The sequence below is a fragment of the Somniosus microcephalus genome, chromosome 21, assembly GCF_052327205.1.
Source record: "Somniosus microcephalus isolate GS21.2 chromosome 21, FLI_Smic_1.0, whole genome shotgun sequence".
In the NCBI taxonomy this organism is placed as follows: Eukaryota; Metazoa; Chordata; class Chondrichthyes; order Squaliformes; family Somniosidae; genus Somniosus; species Somniosus microcephalus.
The window spans coordinates 36,829,605-36,852,180 of record NC_141007.1 but is presented as its reverse complement, the minus strand read 5'-3'; the positions used below and the strand labels follow the sequence as shown (position 1 = coordinate 36,852,180).

At 47.0% G+C, this 22,576-nt stretch overlaps 1 protein-coding gene across 1 annotated transcript in view; it reads right to left on the bottom strand.

The window, feature by feature from the left end:
* The window catches only part of LOC147102707 (tripartite motif-containing protein 16-like protein), a 40,549-nt gene that overhangs the window by 5,553 nt on the left and 12,420 nt on the right, over positions 1-22,576 (bottom strand). The window contains exons 3-5 of the mRNA XM_085963432.1: positions 6,313-6,546; positions 4,756-4,927; positions 3,297-3,392 (exon numbers count right to left, since the gene is read on the bottom strand). Coding sequence (XP_085819558.1) covers positions 3,297-3,392; positions 4,756-4,927; positions 6,313-6,546 — 502 coding nt within the window. The remainder of the gene's footprint in view (positions 1-3,296; positions 3,393-4,755; positions 4,928-6,312; positions 6,547-22,576) is intronic.

The window sequence follows — 22,576 nt, the reverse complement described above, 5'->3', positions numbered from 1 at the left end:
TTTATCTTATCAAGTATCTCCACTGCCTCCTCCTTTACTATGGCTATGGCAGCATCTTCATTCTGGGTGAAGACAGATGCAAAGGGCTCGATTTTCAGTGTGCCGTGGAGTCGGGATTGGAGGCGTGCGGGGGGTTAAATTCCCGAAATCGGGGGTCCCGACCCCAACCCGACTCCATGCCAGTTTCAAAGGAGGCGGGTACCCGCCCCGCACTGGGACCCGCCTCCCCGAGGCGGGAAGGGATTAGTGCCAATTAACTGCCTGTTAACAGGTAGTTAACAGGCAGTTTTTAGCCTAATCCCTATTTTTAAGCTTGAACTGTGGGATTCCCGACGGCTCCAAACCACGCCAAGTTGGAGGAGTCGGGCCGTCGGGTTGAAGGGCTTGGAGGGGTCGAGATGTCAGTTTTCAGGTGAGTGATGTGTGCATGAGTGCAAAGGTAAGTGTGTTTGGTGTGTCTAAAGTGATTAAAGAAGTGTAAATGACCTTTTCTTACCTTTTCAGCCTTCCTTCCTTTAGGTTCGGGGAGTCCCTCATCTCACCGGCACAGAAAGCAGAATGGCTGTGATCTGTCAAAAGTGACAGCCTGCAGCTTTCTGTGCAGGAGAGATTTCTAACTGAGTCTGTGGAGAAGGACTCGTGTTAGAAGTAAGACTGTCAGTGTTTGACAGCTTCAAACAGCTGTGAAACACTGATATTTCATCTTTCAAAACGTCTTGACAGATGAAATTTCACTCTGTGACATCACCTGTTGCCGGGTGGCCCTTAATTGGCCTGCTGAGCCTGCTGGGTGGGCTCAACAAGGTCAATCAAGTTAAGATCACGTGGATTGGCCGCATTTCGATGGAGGCGGGACTACAACCCCGAAAGTTGTAGTCCCGCCTCCAAACCGACTCCTGAATGAAAATCCAGCCCAAAGTATTCATTTAGTACCTCAGCCATACCCTCTGCCTCCATGCATAGGTCTCCTTTATGGGGCATTTCAGAGAGAAAAAGTGAGACAGAGAACTGCCTTTGGCTGGAATAAATTCAAACTCAGGTCCTAGACTTGTCAGAAAACATTATGGGCTAAAAATTCGGTATCGCTGCGCCAGGTCTTTAGTGCCCGAAATTTTGCGCTCGCCCGGATTCCCGTAGCGCCCGCCTGAAATTCAGTTGCGCCGCCCCAAGACGGAGGCGGGCGCTATTGCAGGGTTTGGCCGCCTCGTTTGGGACGATGAAAGTCAGTTTCAGGCGTCCAGCTGCCGCTGCGGCACCCGATGCGGTGCGGCAGGCTGGGGTACTGCAGGCCTCCTCCTTCTCTTAAGGAGGAGCTGCCTGCAGCCGTGAGATCGCCGCTGGATTCCCCCGGCAAATGAGCCCGGCACCACGGAGAAGTGCCGGGCTCGCGGGAGTCAGACACCAATGCCGCGGGGGGGTGGTGCAGGAGTCCGGGGAGGGAGGTGCGGCCAGGCAGCCGCCGGGAAAGCGGCCGGCCACCCCTCCACCTTTATGCGCCGGCCTCTCGGAGCTGCAAGGCACCGTTTTTCAAACGCTGTTTGCGGCCGCTACGGGCGAGGCAGCCGCAACTGAATTTGGCCATCGGCACGGAATAGCATTGGAACCGGGGCGCTGCGCACACCGATGACATCATCGGTGCCGGCGCAGCGCTACCAGCTAACGCCGATGTTAGGGACCAACTGAATTTCGGCCGCTAAAAAACTTCCGGCGCAAACCACTCTATAGCCAATAAGTGGGCGCAAACGCGACTGAATTTCTAGGCCTATAAATCTTAAGTGTTTTTCAAGCTTGAGTTGTACAATACCTGATCCTGATGCCTGATAAAGCTGGCTAACAAGTGACCTTACACACCATGTGAACAAGGGAATTAGTGTCTCTGCATCTAGCATCAGAAAGCAAAGATAACTCATTTGAGCCTTCTACACTTGGCTGGTAGTACAAAACACTGAGTGCATAAATAATGCAGATGTACACAGGCTATTTGATTTAGTCTGAGCACAGAACTAGAGGACACAGATTTAAAATAACAAACCTCATGTTAAACTGGAAACTAAAGGTTATGTTTTTACCTCACAAATTTGCAAATACGAGGAACAGACTCCCAAGAAAATCAGTGGATAATGTGTCAATGCTGTGAAAAAGGGAATGGAATAATATCTAATTGGGAATTCACGCCAACAGACTCCTGTTGTATTTTCAGCTCATTGTATCCTAGGAACTACACAAATCCTGCTTCTCTCAGAATAATAAATCCCCAAACCTCTCAACCGAGAGGACCAAATATTCTGTGGGACGCAGGTTCAGTTGCTGGCTGCCTTCTCATGATTACAAAATATTTACACCTAACCAGCTTCGGAATAACTTTTTTACACTTAGATTGTGGTGCCTTGCACCTAATTTGGTGTTGACTTCTGGGAGTTGGCTCAAGTAGAAGGTAAGTGGGTAATTGGATCAATTCCTCAATCAGAAGTGTAAATGGATATGGGTGTGGAGGGAGTACTATAGAGCTGAAAAATGGTCACATTAGATTCTACACAGATAATAGAGATTCCATTAATCAAGTTAAATCATTTTGGAGATGGTTGTAGACAGGCAACCATTCTCACAGCCCAGTTTTCCAAGATTCATTGGCCGAGGCAATCCAAAACGTCTTGGTGCAGACCAAGGAAAATCTCCCCTCATAACCTGGCAAATACACAAATCCTGCTTCTTTCAGTCTTGATTTGGGTGACACCTCAGCATCTAACGAGCACCATAAATAATACGATGAGCTCAGCAAACCTCAAATGGCATAGGACAAGCAAAAACATAATTTAAATGAACTGCTGCCATTTTTGGGGCCTTCCATACCTGTCAAGTCCTTTGCTGCTTGGTGCGCTCGGCTCGTTAAGGAAAAAGCATTTCATTGACTGGATTTCACTTGTTGTATTTGGTTATGTGACAAATAAAAATTGAAATTGAATTGAATTGAAATGTAAATCTAGCCAACTAAACTGCAATTGAGTCAAACACTTCTTTAAAAAAAACTGAATTGTAAAGTACAGAAGGTCTAAAATTGTGAAATATCAATGCGTTAATGATACAGATGACTTATTGGACTGATACTTTTGAAAGCTTCACATTCTAGTTTATCCTAAAAACAAAATAATACTTCTAGATTTTCCACAACAAGGACACAATGATGTTCGCCGTCAACCGCTTTAAGTTAAAAATACCTCTTATAAATGGAGAAATAATATAGAATTCATCAAGTCAAATATTTAGTCCAATGCCACGGTCAAATTTAAGATTCTCACATTTCAGAAATTCATTTCTTGTCTTTGGTTGTCTTTCTGTGAAACAGCGTTTTGAACCACACATCACAGCCACTGTTGTCTTGAATCCCAGTTTCTCTAAAGATACAAAAGTGAGAAATCATGAACAGTCTACACAGACTTTCTTTAAATATTTGACATTTCTTTATTATTTACTATTCAACCTAGCAGTTTATGTTTTCAAATATGGTCTTATTATGCTGCAGTAATATTAAAGCGCTGTTGGTGGCAAAGCACTACCAATGGGGAGGTCTGCTACCGAGCCATTCAGGCCCAAAAACAGGGAGGTAAGGAGATGAAAATCGGCCCTGATGAAAGTTAATCCTCACATTTTAATAAGCAAAACAGTCATGGAGCACAGCTGACAAAACCATTGCAGCAATGTGCATGTTTCTAATAATCTGGTCCAATATTTCTCATCTCAATATCTGTGTGCACAGCACCAGATCTAACCTCTCCAGTGGTTCAGTTATAGCTGTGCCTTTTGTATTTGATAAAAAATAATCTTTCAATGGTTCCAGAGAGCAATATTTCACATAAGAAAGTTTCTTTATCATGAAGGTCCTATGTAAACTTATTAGACAAATCGTGCTGAAAAAAATTAATGTGCAAATCGGCCTGTAACTTGTGGCAAGGAAGAGATACCCCGTGAATGGCGAATTGACGCAAGTTGCACCATCAGCTTCGCAAAAACGGCATCTTGCCCTTAACCTGCCCATGGGTTTCATGAAGTTGCTGCATTTGCACATTAATTCATTACTTGCCCATTAAACTCGCCACAGAAAGTGAAGTCTAGTAATTAACAGTGTAAGTACCCTTTTAACAATGTGAAAATTGTTAATGACTGCCAATCAACCTCTCTGGCCCAGAAAGTGAACAATTAAAAGTGTGAAGTCTCATTTTTTCCGTCAGTGAATTGTTGTTGGAGGTTTTAAAAAATGTGAAATTTAAATGTTTAATTTTGTTTTCTTACTTTTCTTTTCTGTCTCTTTCCTCTCTCTTAATCCAATCTGTCTTTCCCTCTCTTTATTTCTCTGTCTGTACCTGATTTGACTCTAATGCACCCTCCTTCTCAGTCCTTCCTCTGTTTCTTTCTCAAACCTTAAATCTCATTGGTTAAGGAGATACACTGTTGGTCCCATCGTTCACCAAGGTCCCAGGTGTTCTGTTGCCCTCACTGCATCGTTATCCACTCGCAGTTCCAGCAACTTACAAGGCAAATTTTTTTTGAGCTGAATGGTGCAGGGAAATGTCTAACTAACCAGGCACGCTGCGAGATGCCCCACTCCAGCAAATTCCAGCCCATTGACAGTAAAAGTCATCATTTACCAATTTACTACACAATATCATTCAGCTTTTCTTGGTGAACAGGGGAATAGTTAACACACCGAGTGGGCATTGCATTATGTGTAGCCGGCAGCAAAAGAAATAATGAACTAACCTTCTTTTGCAAATGCCTTCAGCTTCTCCTTGTAGGAGGTCTGGAGCAACTGTTTAATGTTCTCTGTCGATTCTGAAACAGCCGCACTAATTCCAGCAAGTTTGTCTATCAGCCCGATGTACACACTGGGCAGCATACCATCTGGACTGCTTTTCTTCCAATCACAAAATTCCTAAAATGAATTATTTCCATAACAAACTGAAGAGTGTTAGATATGCTGACTCACCAGAAAATGCAAAGAAAATGGATAAAATCGTGTCAGGAATTCGAGCGGGTTTCTTATCTTGGGATATTTATAGGTCTAGACTCCTGCTTATTTTGGTTTCTAAATTTCCATGAAACCCCACACCATTCAGCGGTGACCTATTCCTGTGTCTCTGTATTATAATGTATTTAATGACAAACAGTTAACTTGGTGGTGTACTAATCAGGTAGCTTTTTACCCCATGAATTACATGGAATGACATTGAATTTTACAGCACTGAAACAGGCCATTCAGCCCAACAGGTCTCTCGTTGTTTATGCTCCACAAATTGATAAAACAAATGTATTTAAGCAAGTCAGAGGCACACCAAATAACTTTACAGCTCTACACTGACTTCATCTTCCTGTGATTTGCTGACCAGAATTTCCCCACTGATAACTGTTAGTTGTGGAATTGTCATTGAAATCCCCATCACCCTCTCCAAGCAGGAAGGATTAACTGTGAATTATTGGCCCGTAATTTCCGATAGGAGGCTTCCTGTGCGCGGAGACCTCCTATCGGAAAAAAATCTACACTCTTACCTGAGGGCTCCCAAGGTCTGGACACTTCTGCTACTGGGCCTCTCCACAGTCGAAATGTGCAGGGCCCATGTATCCCAGAGGCGCAGGCAGTTCGCAAGCGTCCCCGGGATCACGTGGGCCAGGCCAGCCAATAGGAGAAGGGAATCTCCCTTCATACGCTTGACAGATAGACCTGTCAAATATATGAATGGAGATCACCCCAAAAAGACACTAAAATATTAAATAATTTTTTTTTTAAACCATCACATTTTTAAAATGATTTAAAATTACATTAAATTAAATATTTTAAACAAAAATATAATTTTTTGAAAAAAGTAATTAAAGTTTTTTACAGGGCTAAAAATAAACTTACCTTTTTTAAAAGTATTTTAAAATTATAAAAGTGTGAAAAAAAATTATTTTTTTTACTTTTTAAAACTCTTATGCTGGTAAAAGCAGGCCTTACTGCTTTTACCAGGCGTAAGATTTCTAAGGGTTTTCAGCGGGCGGAGGTTCTCCAGAAAGCGGAACTCTCCCCCCGCAGAGGCCCTTCTCCAGGGCAGGCCTCCGATCTGTCAGGAGCATTTGTGACAGATCGGAAATGCCGGTTTTCAGCACATGCGCTTTGCATGCCTGAAACCGGCATTTCCGATCTTCCTACGGGTCTGTAGGCATCGGAAAATACGGGCCATTATGAGTCGTGATCCTCAAACTGCTGTTATGGGTGGGCAGCCATGATTCCCATGGCGATAAGACTGAAAGCATGCTGATTGCACTCATGACCTCCCTCACCTGTAAAAACTGCACCGTGTTCTTCTGCTTCACCAGTGCTTCCACCTGTTGCTTGGTCTTTTTCAGCTCTGCACACTTCTGTTCCAGGTGCGTGCGGATCCCATCGGCCTGTTTCAGTGAAGCGCGCTGCTCATTCTCCAAAAATTCCAGCACCTCTTTCTGTGCATTTTGAACAGCTTCCATGAGGTCACTGAACTGCCTTTCAATGTTGGGTTTCACCTCCGACACCGAATTCTAGAATAGACAATGTACTTAAACACAGAAAAAGATCAACGCATTAACATCAAAATACTGTTAACTTCACCCTTTTGCATGGGAACATGGACCTGAAAGCCAGGTGCCCATTACAAGTGAATGTCCCATTGAATGAAGAAATGGATGAAAACGGGCCTTAAAATCATTTTTGCCCATGACACGCTGTCCCAAATAGTGAGCAAAAAGAACCTGAAAATGCTGGAAACTCTCCGCAGAGGAACTGAAACATTAACTTGTCTGTTCTATCCGTTTGGTTGCTCTTGTCAAGTAAGACAGCAGTTAATTCACAGTAGCATCGTAAGCCGCAGTTGCCAGTACACCAATAGGATGGCTGAGAGGGGACAAGGGCGCTTTGCCTTGGCATTTCAGTCACCGGCTAGACTATTGAGTCTCCAGGAATGTCAGGGACAAACCGGAAGGGTGGTAACAAGATCGATCTGATTCACCATTCGATATTCATTTCGAGAATTCCCAGTAAATTTTTTCTCATGGATTGCTTGCAGCACTGTCCAGGAGATGAATCTGTAATTCCTGGAAACTCCAGTACAATCCAGGGAGGGGAGAGGGGATGGGGTTTGTTAGATCCGTGTATCTTAATGTTTGTCCTTCAATAATCAGACAAAAGACTGCAGGGAACGATTCAACAGGTGTTTACAGAATGACGGTTACTCTAGAACTACTCAGGGTTTATATACAGGTGTGGTCACTGCCGGTACTACAGTATACAGGAGCTGTAAAAAGTAGTTCTCCCCTTAAAGGTACATACATTACAATTCCTCCCCTTTTAGATTAACAGTACCATAACACTCATTTAACAATTAAATATCAAACTAATTACAATTAACACTTTTAACATGCAACATCAGCTGAAAATAGTCTATTTATAAATTCAGTCTTTGGGGAGGCTTCCTGATCCTTTCTGGATAGCGCCTTTCCCGAGTGTCTTGCTCTTGGTGCGGAGGCGATTCTGGCCCCCTATCGTCGGTTGGTTCATCAGCTTCCGATGCTACTGTTTCTGGGGTAGATGCTACCTGTACGTCGGGTTCATCACCAGGTACGTATGGGCGAGGCATGGGGTTGACTTGTTCCTGTGACTCTAGGATCTGGTCAGCATGGCGTCTCACGATGCTCTCCCCAACGTCCACTGTGTACATTAGTGGGCCCTGCCGTGTGCATATCGTACCTGGCTGCCATTTCTCTATTCGGTAGTCGCGGGCCAAGGCTGGTTGCCCTACATTGAAGCTCCTTGTTGGCTTCTCATGGATGTGCTGGAATTGCTTACTCTCAACATCTCTTCGTACGTTTGGTCTGAGCAAATCCAGACAAGATCTTAACCTTCGGTTAAAGAACATCATGGCTGGGGCCTGGTTGGTGACTGCATGTGTCGCATTCCGGTAGGCGAACAGGAAATTGTCCACCTTGTGCTGCAGCGGAATGTTGTCATTGTACATAGCCTTTATTGCCTTCTTAAAGGTTTGTACGAAACTCTCAGCCAATCCATTTGTGGCTGGATGATACAGGGCGGATGTGTAATGCCTTACCCCATTCCTTTTCATAAATCTTCGAAACTCTTCAGACACAAACTGTGGTCCGTTATCAGAGCAAATCTGCTCTGGCACGCCGTTTCTGGCAAAAATGGTCCGTAGGACTGCGATAATTTTCTCCGTGGTGGTAGAGGACATTTTGATCACCTCAGACCATTTCGAGTGCGCATCCACGGCTATTAAAAATATTGAGTCCATGAATGGACCAGCAAAATCAATATGCACCCGTTGCCATGGAGATGAGGGCCACTCCCATGGGTGTAGAGGGGCATGTGGTGGTGCATTTTGGACCTTCTGGCATCCTGAGCAGCTCTTTGTCAGGTCCTCGATTTGCTGATCGATCCCCGGCCACCACACATAAGCCCTAGCAAGGCTTTTCATTTTCACCCCTCCCAGATGACCTTCGTGAAGCTCATTGAGCACTCTCTCCCTTAACTTGGGTGGAATTACCACTCGGGATCCACACATCAAGGTCCCCTGGCATACTGACAGCTGTTCTCTTCTGGATGAGAATGCTGGCAACAGTGAGTCACCATGTGCTGGCCATCCCTTCACCGTCAAATCATATACCCGAGACAGGGTCGGGTCATTTCGGGTCTCCTTCTCTATACCAGCGTTAGTTACTGGCAAGCATTCAATTATAGTCGAATGAAATATTGCGACAGGATCCACTGCTGGTGCTTCCTCCGCAGTAGGCAGTGGCAGGCGTGATAGCCCATCAGCGTTTCCATGCTGTTTCGTGCCCTTATACTCGATTTCATATTGGTGTGCCCCTAGAAAAAGGGACCATCTTTGCAGCCGTTGCGCAGTCATCACCGGAACGCCCTTCTTTGGATTAAAGATGGAGACAAGCGGTTGGTGGTCAATCAGCAAGGTGAACTTCTGCCCGTGGAGATAGTGATTGAACTTTTTCACTCCCCACACTAGACTGAGGGCCTCCCTGTCAATCTGGGCGTAGTTACGCTCGGCTGAGGTTAGTGATCGTGACGCAAAGGCTATTGGCCTCTCTGAGCCGTCCGAGAATTTGTGCGACAGCACCGCTCCAATGCCATAGGGTGACGCATCACATGCCAACCGAATTGGTAATGCCGGGTTGTAATGGGCCAATACCTCTTTCGATGTGATTAGTGTTTTGCTCTTCTGGAAAGCTCGTCTACATTCGTCACTCCACTTCCATGGCACCCCAGTTTGCAGTAGGGTGTTCAGTGGGTGTAGTATTGTAGACAAATTTGGCAAGAACTTATGGTAGTAGTTTACCAGCCCGAGGAACGACCTCAGTTGTGACACATTTTCCGGTGCTGGAGCCTTGACTGCTGCCTCAATCTTCTCTGGGGACTTATGTAACCCCTCTTTATCAATAACGTGGCCACAATACGAGATCTGTTTTCCAAAAAACTCGCATTTGGGGCGGTTAGCTCGGAGCCCATGTTCCTGCAATCTAGTGAGCACCTGCTCCAGGTTGGCAAGGTGTTCACTGTCATTTTCGCCCGTGACCAGGATGTCGTTCAAATAACACTGGGTCCCTGGGATCCCTTGCAGGACTTGTTCCATTGCCCTCTGCCAAATAGCCGGAGCTGATGCTACCCCGAATACCAGCTGGTTGTATTGGTAGAGACCTTTATGGGTGTTGATTGTGAGGTATTTTTTTTGATGCTTCTTCTACCTCCATTTGCAGATACGCCTGGGCCAGATCAATCTTAGTGAAGCGTTTCCCTCCAGATAGCGAGGCGAAAATATCTTCAATCCGCGGAAGTGGATATTGTACAGTGTGAAGGAACCGGGTTCACTGTTACCTTAAAGTCCCCACAGATGCGAACCTTCCTTGGTTCCCCAGGCGTGCTGCTCAACGACTTTTTCATCACAGGGATGATGGGTGTAGCCCACTCGCTCCAGTCTACCTTGGACAGTACACCTGAACGTTCCAGACTCTCCAGCTCTGCTTCGACGGCTGGGCGGATCGCATAAGGCACCGGTCTGGCCTTAAAAAATTTTGGGCTTGCGTTTTCTTCAATTTTAATCATCGCTGTCATGCCTTTTAGTGTTCCGAGTCCTTGCTGGAACACTTCTTTCACGTCAGTAAGGATCTTTGACAGTCGCCCAGGTGTGACGTCGTCATCCTTTTTTTCAGCCACAGTCAGTGCCTGCATGGAATGCCAATCTAGCTGTATCTTCCGGATCCATTCATGTCCTAGTAGTGGTGGTCCTCCATCTGGCAATACATATAGGTCCATTTTTGGTGTTTCCTTGCCGTTATATATAACGTTCACCCTTATTTTTCCTTTGGGTTAGACTTTTTGCCCCGTGTACGTCTTCAAGACAATCGTTGTATCTCTCAAGGGTATATGTGAGAATAGCCGCTTGTAGTCCCTTCGGTTTATGACTGTTAGGGCTGATCCTTTTCCAATTCCTTTTTCAATTGGACTCCTGCTATCTTGATCGTGACCCAGATAGTTTGGTGATCCTCCGTTTTGATCACATTATGTAGTTTCAGACAGCCCAGCTCCTTGCTTCCGGAGTCTGTATCACTTTTCTGTTCGTTTGAACTACTCTCCGTCACCTTATGTACCTTCTTCTACTTCTCCTGTGGAGATTTCTTGCTGCTGGTTTTCTTTCCCGACCTGCAGACCCTTGCTATGTGTCCTATTTTTCCACACTGTCTGCACACTTTGTCCTTGAACCAGCAATCATTATGGTCGTGTGTTGTTCTGCCGCAGCGATAGCACTTCACTGTTCCGTATGACATTTCATTTGTGCCATATTCTTGCGGTCTCCGTTGTATCTCTGCAGCGCCCCGTGCTGCTGCTTCGTGTGATACTGCAATGCTGAAAGCCTTGTCCAGCGTAAGATCCTTTTCTGATAGAAGCCGTTTCTGGGTTCCTTCACTTTGAAGCCCACACACAAACTTGTCCCTTAAAGTATCTGCTAGTCCCGTTCCAAACTGGCAGTGTTTCAATAGCTTGCGCAGTTCCGTTAAATACTCAGCATTACCTTCATCTTTATGCTGGTTCCTTTTGTGAAACTTAAATCTTTCTGCTATCAGCAGCGGTGTGGGGTTTAAGTGGTCCTGTAGGATTGACACTACGTTTTCAAAATTCTTTTCTACTGGCTTCTCTGGGGTTACTAGGTTTCGTAGTAAGCCGTACGTTTTTGCACCCATTGAATTCAACAATACCAGCGCTTTCTTGTCATCTGGCACTTCATTCGCCTTGCAGTATACTTCTATGCGTTCGACATATGTCGTCCAATCTTCGACTTCATTGTCGAACGCTGTGATACTGCCACTCTTCGGCATTTTTGGGTGTGGTTAGACTGGCTTAAAATGACGTCTCCCGCGCTTTCCTTTCTTCCCCGCTGCGGCTTAAAATGGCGTCTCCCGCGCTGCTGCCAACGCCGCTCTCGGCGGTCCTCGTGGCAAATGGCGACACCCTGTGGGTTTTGTGCGCTGCTCCTGCGCTGCTGCCAACACCGCTCTCTGCAGTCCTCATGGCAATGGCAGCGCTTCGCGTTTTCCTGCGCGCCTCTCTCCCCCATCGACGCTGCTCGGCCCTTGAACACCGGCTGCGCTCTGCGCGTTTTCCTGCGCGCCTCTCTCCCCCGTTGACACTGCTCGGCCCTTGAACACCGGCTGCGCTCTGCTCTCTGTCGCCTCTCTCCCCCGTTGACGCCGCTCGGTCCTGAACACCGGCTGCGTCCTGTGCGCTCTGCCCTCTCTCTCTCCCCCGTCGACGCTGCTCGGCCTTTTTCTGTGCCGCTCGGTCGGGCTCTAGCCCATCGCTGTCCGGGAAGGGTCTGCACAGTACCTGTTGCCAGCCCGTGCCGCTGGACCACCGTGACTGGAAAGCCAAGCCTGGCTCTCGACAGCCTCCCCTGCGATGCTCAAATCTCCGCTGGATGACTGGGCGGTTGCCCGTGGTTGACGCCCGTGCTTCTGGACTCGGCCTTCTTCCACTGTTCTCCAGGAGCGAATCCCTGGGAGGTGATGCAGAGTTGCAGGTAGGTTCGAATCTGCTCGTCGCCAATGTTAGATCCGTGTATCTTAATGTTTGTCCTTCAATAATCAGACAAAAGACTGCAGGGAAAAATTCAACAGGTGTTTACTGAATGAGGGTTACTCTAGAACCAACTGTACAGATCACTACTCAGGGTTTATATACAGGTGTGGTCACTGCCGGTACTACAGTATACAGGAGCTGTAAAAAGTAGTTCTCCCCTTAAAGGTACATACATTACAGGGTTGTTAACCCTACGTTGCAGAAGATCCTGCCTGAACAAAGAGTGACGTGGGCAGCCTGAGAACACAGCTTACAGCGCAGCACTGCGCAAGTGAGAAGTGAGATGGAGGAAAATGGGGCAGGATCTACTCTGCTGCCCAGTGATGGTAAAGCCGTTTTGTAGATCCCCTCCTGCTGCTGCAGCTGAGGTCAGTGGACTCGACACAAATTGTCGATCAAACCTGGAACTAGATTCACGTTTGCCCGGGTTCACTTGAAGATCAGTTGCCATTTACACTTCATCTAGCGTCATCTTTTGTTTCTTAACTTGTCCCATTACCATCTCCTTTTGTCTCTTAATCTCTCCTGCCTTCCATCCTATCACAGACCTTCCCTTTTGTTCTTTCCACCCCTCCCCCCTTTTCCTGCCCCTACACTTGCTTAAAAACCTGTTCCATCTCCAGCTTTTTCCAGTTCTGATGAAGGGTCAGCGACCTGAAACATTGGCCCAGAAATTAGGATCGGGGGCTTGCCGCGCGTGCAAGCCCCCCGATGTGCACTTACCCGGCGCGCCGACAGCTGAAGCCTGGGCCTGCTTGGAATTCCTGTCACTGGCCCGGTTCAGCTGTCGGCGCGATGTGCTTGGCTGATCCAGCGGCGTAGTTAGTTCGATATGCCGGCTGGGATCAGGTGAGCACTGGGCAGCCAATCAGGGGAGGGAAAACTTCATTCATGAGTTAGATAGTAAGAACTGTCAAACTCATGAAAACTACGGGCGCCCAAAACACTACTTAAACTTTAAATAAAATTTAAAAAAACATCCCACTAATTAAATGAACTATAAATAACTTTAAAAAAACTATTTTAAACAATTATTCAAATTTTTGAAAAAAATATTTTTTTTTTAAATCGGGTCTAAAAATACACTTACCTTACTGTAAAGTCCTTAAAAACAATAAAGCTGTGGAAAAAATGTTATAATTTTAAATAATAGACCACTTACCTTAAAGAATCAAGTCCTTACGTCTCCTTTTTACATTTCTAAAAAGTTGAGGCCCTTACACACGGGCAAACCTGTAAAAAAGAAGGAAGTTCAACGCATGCGCGCAGAGTCCTGCGCGCACGCGTTGGACCTCTGAACCCCTTGGAGGAAATGCCGGTTTCCCGCGCATGCGCTGTGCATGCTGAAATCCGGCACTTCCATCAGGTCCACGCGTGAGTACCCCATCCGTACTCACGCGTTGGGACCTGAAGTACTGGGCCATTAACTCTGTTTCTCTCTCTCCACAGATGCTGCCTGACCTGCTGAGTATTTCCAGCATTTTCTGTTTTTAGTTCAGATTTCCAGCATCCGCAGTATTTTGCTTTTGTTGAGAATAATGTTACGTTTCCAAATTATTGGGGGCCTCAGGATTCCCTGAATTGAACATGTTAGGACTACACTCTGTCCCACAGTTGCCGTGGTGACCCTCACTTTCTGGTATTCTGCCAGGCTCAGCTAAACCACCTCCAGGAAGAATCGCGACTCTTTGAATAGTGCCATAAAATCTTTAACAATCAGCTCAACCACCAGCACAAGGCTTCATATAAATCAGAGATTCGGTGTAATTCTGCCCTTTGTATGTCAAAATGCATCATGCAGCCACTGATCAAATCTATTGCACTTGTGGGTTACTCTTGCTTCCATTCAGGGTTATAAACCTACACTGTATTGAGCAGTTGATAAAGCCCTCTTGATGGCTCAATGGGTAAATGTATTCTCCGGTAAGGTACTAAGCCGTGTAGCCCAGGAAGGGAGTGGCTTCAATCCCTGAGCTAAATGAGCTGGTCTCAGCTGGGTAATAGTATCAGTGCTACAACTGGCCACACACTGCTCCTGGGTCAGAAAAGGGGGAAAAAATCAACTTGGGCTCCTGCTCCTAATCACCGTTACGGTGCTATGTGCTGGGAAGTGTGGATGTGTGGAAGGTGGGCTTGGATAGGATCAGGCTTGGCTATGATAAAAATAGCTTGCCAATGGGGACTTTCTTGGCTCATACATGGGCACTTGGGTAAAGTAACAGGGTTCAACTTGTACCAGTGGAATTGTACCCCAGCATGTATCAGCACCTTCAGGAGAGGAGCAGAGAAAAACGAGGATGCTCCTAATATGTTTAAACAAGAAACCATTCTTAGAATTTTGCATTGGGGATTTTTTCTCACCCAGTGCCTATTTTTGATCTTTATTAGATAAAAATGAACAAAGAACATAGTCCCATCTTTTGTTCCTTTACTTGTCCCATTACCAACCTCTTTCACCTTGCACCATCATCCCTTTTGTCATTTAATCTCTCCTGCCTTCCACCCTATCACAGACCTTCCCTTTTGCTCTTTCCTCCCCTTTCCCTGCCTCTGTACTTGCTTAAAGTCTGATACATCTCTAACGTTTTCCATTTCCAATTAAATGTCATCGACCTGAAACGTTGGCTGGATTTTTCCCTACCTGGGCGGGTCCGGTGTGGGCGGGTCCGGTGTGGGCGGTAGCCGTGGCGGGTCCGGTGTGGGCGGGTCCGGTGTGGGCGGGTCCGGTGTGGGTGGCGGGTCGTGACCCCGTTGCTGGCTCCATCCCGCTCCACAGAATGACTTTACATTAATCGGGCCTATTGAGCCCGCCCTGCGTGTTGCCCGGCCCAATGAAATGGTGCAGGTCTGGTGACATCATTCATGACACGTTTTCAGCCGGGATCTTTAAAGGGGCCATGGCCACATTACATTTGAAGGTTAATGTAACATAGTGCTGTCAGTGCACTCCAGCATTGCAGTGCTGCAAACACTTCGACAATGACTGCACAAAGGTAGAGGGCTACACCCAGGTTCTCCGATAACTCCCTCCATATACTAATTGAGGGAGTCAGAGCATGCAGGGAGGTCCTCTTCCCTTTCAATGGGCGGAAGCGACCTCCCCAGAAGACCAAAACAGCCTGGTTGGTGTTAAGTCCGTGAATGATTGAGACACGGACTAGCAGGAGAGAAACAAAGAAATCTTTACTGGTGAAAGGCATAAACGAATCTAACCAACAGAGGCTCTCTAGCGCCTTTTATACAGGGGTGGTCACTGCCGGTACTGCAGTCTGAGACCAGTTATTCTCTTAAAGGTACATACACAACAATTCCTCCCCTTTTAGATAAACAGTACATAACATTCATTTAACAACTAATGATAACGAATTACAATCACAATTACTGTTGCTAGATACATTGGTTAAGTTTAAGCAATTATAAGTTCAGTCTTTGAGGAGGCTTCCTGATTCTGTCTGGATAACGCCTCTTTGGAGTATCAGGTTCTTCTGGCAATGTTGAGTCGGAATCAATGTCGTTGTTTGGTTCATCTGCTTCCAATATTACCGGTTCTGCGGTAGCTGCAATTGGAACGTCGATTTCATTACCAGGTGTATCAGATCGTGGTGTGGAGTTGTCGTTTTCCAGTGACTCTAGAATCTGGTCAGCATGGCGTCTTACAATGCTCTCCCCAACGTCCACGGTATACATGAGAGGTCCTTGTCATGTACAAATCGTTCCTGGCTGCCATTTCTCAGTGCGGTAGTCCCGGGCCAAAACTGGTTGACCTATCTTAAAACTCCTGGTCGGCCTTTCATTCATATTCTGAAACTGCCTGTTCTCCACATCTCTTCAGACGTTTGGCTTAACCAAATCCAAGCGGCATCGTAGTCTTCGATTGAAGAACATCATGGCTGGAGTTTGGTTGGTAACCGCATGTGTCGCATTCCGGTAGGCAAACAAGAAGTTGTCCACCTTGTGTTGTAGGGGTATATCTTCATTACACATTGCCTTGATACCCTTCTTGAATGTTTGGACAAACCTCTCGGCCAATCCATTAGTGGCTGGATGATATGGGGCAGATGTGTAATGCGTAACACCATTGTTCTTTAAGAACCTCCGGAACTCTTCAGACACAAACTGTGGTCCATTGTCAGAGCAAATCTGTTCAGGCAGCCCATTCCTGGCGAATATGGTTCGTAAAACTGCGATAGTTTTTTCTGTGGTGGTTGAGGACATTTTTATTACCTCTGGCCACTTTGAATGTGCATCCACCGCAATTAAAAACATCGAGTCCATGAAGGGACCAGCAAAATCAATGTGCACCCTTTGCCATGGAGATGAGGGCCACTCCCATGGATGCAGAGGAGCTTGTGGTGGGGCGTTTTGGACCTTCTGGCATCCTGCACAGCTCTTGGTCATCTCTTCGATTTCTCTATCGATTCCCGGCCACCACACAAACGCTCTGGCTAAGCTCTTCATTTTTACCCCACCCAGATGACCCTCATGAAGCTCATTGAGCACTCTATCCGTCAACTTAGGTGGAATTACTACTCTGGATCCACACATCAAGGTTCCTCTGCACACTGACAGCTGTTCTCTTCTTGGCGAAAATGCTGGCAGCAGTGGTTCGCCATGTGCTGGCCATCCCTTCACCGTTAAATCATAGACCCGTGATAGTGTCGGGTCATTCCGTGTTTCCTTTTCTATGTTTGCATTCGTCACAGGGAGACATTCGACTATGGTCGAGTAGAATAACTCCATTGGATCCACTGCAAGGTCTTCTTCTTGCACCGTCGGCAACGGTAGACGTGACAATCCATCAGCATTTCCATGCTGTTTAGTTCCCCTGTACTCGATGTCATATTGATGTGCCCCTAGGAAAAGGGACCATCTCTGCAGCCGTTGTGCTGTCATTATCGGTACGCCCTTCTGAGGGTTGAAAATGGAGACAAGAGGTTGATGATCGGTTAGTAGAGTAAATTTTTGACCGTGCAGATAGTGATTGAACTTCTTCACCCCCCACACTAGGCTGAGGGCCTCTCTGTCAATCTGGGCGTAGTTATGCTCGGCAGAAGTTAACGAGCGTGACGCAAAAGCTAATGGCCTCTCCAAACCATCAAGGAATTTATGTGACAGTACCGCCCCAATGCCGTAGGGAGACGCATCACACGCCAGCCTGATTGGCAGTGCTGGGTTGTAGTGAGCCAATACTTCCTTCGAAGTGATTAAGTCCTTACTCTTCTGAAAAGCACGTTTACAATCATCGCTCCATTTCCATGTTACCCCCGTTCGTAGCAGGGCGTTCAGTGGATGCAGACTTGTCGACAAATTCGGCAAAAACTTATGATAGTAATTCACCAACCCGAGGAATGACCTCAGTTGCGACATATTTTCAGGTGCTGGGGCCTTAACAACCGCTTCAATTTTGTCAGGGGACTTATGTAACCCCTCTTCATCAATCACGTGGCCACAATACGATATCTGTTTCTTAAAAAATTCGCACTTGGGGCGGTTGGCTCGCAGCCCATGTTCCCGTAGTCTAGTGAGCACCTGTTCTAGGTTGTTAAGGTGTTCACTGTCATCTTCACCTGTTACAAGGATGTCGTCCAAGTAACACTGAGTCCCCGGAATCCCTTGCAGGACTTGTTCCATCACTCTTTGCCGTATCGCCGGAGCCGATGCTACTCCGAATACCAATCGATGATACTGGTAAAGACCTTTGTGAGTGTTTATCGTGAGATACTTCCTAGAGGATTCTTCAACCTCCATCTGCAAATATGCTTGTGCTAGGTCAATTTTTGTAAAACGCTTCCCTCCAGACAGTGAGGCGAAGATGTCTTCTATCCTTGGAAGATGATATTGTACTGTGTGAAGGACAGGGTTCACCGTCACCTTGAAATCCCAACAGATGTGAATCTTCCTTGGCTCTCCGGACTTATTGCTTAACGTTTTCTTCATGACAGGAACGATGGGTGTCGCCCACTCGCTCCAGTCGACCTTAGACAACACGCCCGCCTTCTCCAGATTCTCCAGCTCTGCCTCGACGGCTGGACGAATTGCATATGGTACCGGTCTCGCTTTGAAAAACTTGGGAACTGCATTCTCTTCTATTTTTAATGAGGCGGTTACGCCTTTAAGCGTGCCCAGTTCTTGTTGAAATACCTCTTTGGCGTTAGCTAAGATTGTTGACAATCGTCCAGGAGTGACGTCTTCATCTTTTTTACCGTCCACCATCATTGCATGAATGGAATGCCAATCTAAGTTTATCTTCCTGATCCATTCCCGTCCCAATAACGGTGGTCCACCATTTGGCAGTATGTAGAGATACAATTTCCGTATTTTCTTGCCATTGTATTCGACAGGCACCCTTATTTTTCCTCTGGGGTATACTTTTTGCCCCGTATACGTCGTTAAGACGATGGATGTCTCTCTCAAGGGTATGTGTGAAAATAGCCGCTCATAACCTCGTCGATTCATGACGGTTAGCGCTGATCCTGTATCCAATTCCATTTTAACTTGGGACCCTGCTATCATGAGGGTGACCCAAATGGTTCGGTGATCCTCTTTTGCGATTACATTGTGAAGTTTGAGACAGCTTAATCTCCTGTTATCAGATTCACTATCGCTCATCTGGTCTTCGGAACTACTGTCCGTCATCTTTTGTACTTTCTTGTACGGTTCCTTAGTAGCCTTTTTGTTGTCGCTGGTCTTCTTCCCAGACCTACAAACTCGTGCAATGTGTTCAATCTTCCCGCATTGTCTGCATATTTTGTCTTTGGACCAGCAGTCCTTCTGGTCATGGTTAGTTCTGCCGCAGCGATAACATTTTGCAAATCCCCGTGTCATTTCGTGGGTGCCGTATTCCTGTGGTTTTTGTTGAATTTCTGCAGCTCCCCTGGCTGCTGCTTCATACGATACTGCCACGCTTAAAGCCTTATCTAGCGTCAGCTCTTTTTCTGCGAGTAACTTCTTCTGTGTTCCTTCACTCAGAAGTCCACAGACAAATTTGTCCCGTAGGGTATCTGCCAGTCCTGCTCCGAACTGGCAGTGCTTTGATAGCTTGCGTAGTTCCGTAAGATACTCAGCATTGCTCTCATCTTTGTGCTGAGTTCTCCTGTGGAATTTAAATCTTTCTACTATCAACAGCGGTGCAGGGTTTAAGTGCTCCTGTAGAACAGCAACAATTTCGTTAAAACTCTTCGCCTTCGGTTTGGCTGGAGTAATCAGATCCCGCAATAGGCCGTACGTTCTAGCGCCCATTACGTTTAGCAATATTGATGCCTTTTTCCCCTCCGCTATTTCATTTGCCTCGAAATATACCTCGACTCTTTCCACATACGTGGTCCAGCCCTCTAATGTATTATCAAAAGCAGTGATACAGCCAGTCTTCGGCATCTTGCAAATCTAAAATGGTGCCTCCCGCGCTTTGCCTTCTTCTCCGATTAACAAAATGGCGCCTCCCGCGCTTTTCCTTCTTCCCCGCTGTTGTTAGCGCTGCTTTCCACGGTTTCCTGCGCGTTAAATATTAATTCGTTTTCTTTTATTATCGTCCCGTCGTGGAGCGGACCCTCTGGGACACTTCCCTCCCTCTTCTGAGGTCCGAACGCTGCCCAGCTTCGAAACACCGGCCGCGCCCTGTATACTCCACCCTCTCTCTCTCTCCTTGCTTCCCGACTCGCTGCCCGGCCCTGTTGCAGCCCAGGAAGGATCAGAGCACTACCTGCCACCAGCCCGATTAGCTGGGAAACCACGGACCGAGGAACCCAGCCTGGCTCTGGACAGTCTCTCCTGCAAGTTTTGAAATCGATGATTGACGGTCGACGCCCGTTTCTCGAGTTTCAATGGCCTATTTTTTTTTTTCTTTCTTCTGGCTCCGACCTTCAACACGTCGTCGGAGCTGCTGCTGAGTTGCAGGTAAGTTCGTTTCTAACTCGTCGCCAGTGTTAAGTCCGTGAATGATTGAGACACGGACTAGCAGGAGAGAAACAAAGAGATCTTTACTGGTGAAAGGCATAAACGAATCTAACCAACAGAGGCTCTCTAGCGCCTTTTATACAGGGGTGGTCACTGCCGGTACTGCAGTCTGAGACCAGTTATTCTCTTAAAGGTACATACACAACAGTTGGAGACTGCAGAGGAGGTCACCAGCAGGGATGTGGTCAGCAGGACCTGGGTGCAGTGCCGCAAACATTTTAATGATCTCATTAGATCAGGAAACGTGAGTACAAAGCCACACTCAACTTCATCCTGCTGTGCCTCTCATCACATCCCCATCGCTCTGCCTTCCCAAACCTACTCCTGCACATCCTTACTCACACCAACACACCTTGCACGTCCACCCATCCCTCTCAATCTATATTATCACATCCTCATCTCACTAGCCACCCCTCACACTCACCCTCAACCTGGTGCAATCATACCAACTAACAACACACAAGGAGGCCACTTGGCTTTGGCACCCAACTCCATCGTAGTCTCCCTCTAAAGATCCTTACATACATTCCATCACTCTCACTCAACCTTCTCTTCTTTCCCTCTTTGCAGGAAAAGAGAGCCTAAAATAAGAGGGAGAGGGGGAGAACTGGCGGTCTCCATCATTTGCAAACCTTACAACAACAGAGGAGGCTGCTTTAGAAACATCTGGAGTTGCCGAGCAGCTGGAGGTGGGAGACGGAGAGAGGGGGGACATCTCAGCAACCTGGTGACAGAATGACATATCATACAACTACATGGCATACAGCAGTCACTCATATGGGGACTGATGTCAGCAGTCAGTGAATGGTCATTATGTGCATAATGGTATCTGTACCCATTCTTCATATGGCATAACTAACTCAACTCTTTATTCTCCCACAGGTCCATCAAGAGGCCTCCCCATACTGTCCAGGAGGAAGAGGAAGATGGCTCCTCAGAGGAGCCTCCAGCCTCTGAGGGCGCACCATCACCAGACATGAGCACACCCAGCACCAGCGCAGTTGCGCACACCTGGTAGAGTAGTGTTGTCACCTGGTGTCTCACAACTCACAAGTGAGCAAGAGCAGTTGGTGGAGACAGGGACAGCAGTGGAGACTCCTCGCCAGAGGGCGCAGGCTGCTTTCTGCTCTGCTCAGCTGCATGCAGACACTGAGTCTTGGGGGCCATCCAGAAAGAGGGCAATCCTGGAGGTGCAACCAGAAGTGCAGGGGGCTCTGACAGGTTTTGCGAGCGCGATGTCTGCAAATGTTCAGAAAATGGAGGAGTCCAACTCTAACATGAGCACCACCGTGTCGCAGGTGATGGCGACTGTAGGCTCTTCCATGGATAGGAATACCACCTGCATAGAGCAGCTAATGCGCCACTCACAGGAGCACATGGTCTCTATGGAGGATAGATGGCTATCTATGGAGAATGGATGGCAGATGCTCATAGACCTCCTCTCTAGGACAGATGTCAGCATAGATGTGGGTCCTCATGGCCCCACTGATGTGTTGGAAGGTGCTCTCCAGCTCCTTTGCAGCAGGGAAGTGAGCAGGCTGCCTCTAACTCTGCTGAAGTCACAGGGCCAGCACCAAGTAAAAGCACGTGAAAGAGAAAGATGACACACAAGTAGATTCACAAGGGTAGCCAATGTTTATGTAAAGTTTCTGTTAATGTGCTGGCAAACATAAAAATCTTTATTTTCAACACTTTCCAGTCTTGGACAGACTTGTGTGCACCTTTAGAAGTGGCTTAGTGAGTTGCAGTGAATAACGGCACCTCCAGCAATGGTGGTGAGTGTGAAAGGAATGGCTTGGACATTGTAGGGATGCTTTATGGTGTTGCTGTGGGGTGGTGCCAACCTGGTGCCACATGTAGCAGCCATATGGGTGTACAGCGTCAAGTTAAGTAAATCTGGCCATGATGAAGCCATCCCTGGCCTCCCGGGCAGCAATGTGCTCGGGTACTGATGCCTTCTGTCCTGTGCAGCATCAGATGGTTGCGGAAAAGGTTGGTGGTGTTGGTGCTACTGGTGCTGGGGCTCATTGTAGTCAGATTCTAAGGACCAAGGTGAGACAGTATAAACAGCACCCATTTGATGGAATAGATGGCAGGTGAAGTAGAGATGACAGAAGCAATCTGTCAATGGTGAGAGAGGTTCTTCCAATGAGGAGACACTGGATGGAGACTTTGCTGGAAAGACTTGCAGCCTGCAGAATCTGTGCTGGGAATGCAGTGAGCAACAGCTTCTGCCTGAGGAAAGTGATCAGCTGTCAGGTGGGAGCTTTTATAATACATTTCATGCTGTCAACTAATCAGCTGGAGCAATGGCCACTGAACTCCCACCTCAGGTTGACAGGCATGGTTCCTGAGCATCGTGGTTCCTGTGGCCATCCAGTTAAATTTAAAACGTAAGGTTAAAAAGACTTTTAAGGGTCTAAGAACAAGCTAATAATACTTTAAACTGGCTCGCTCGCC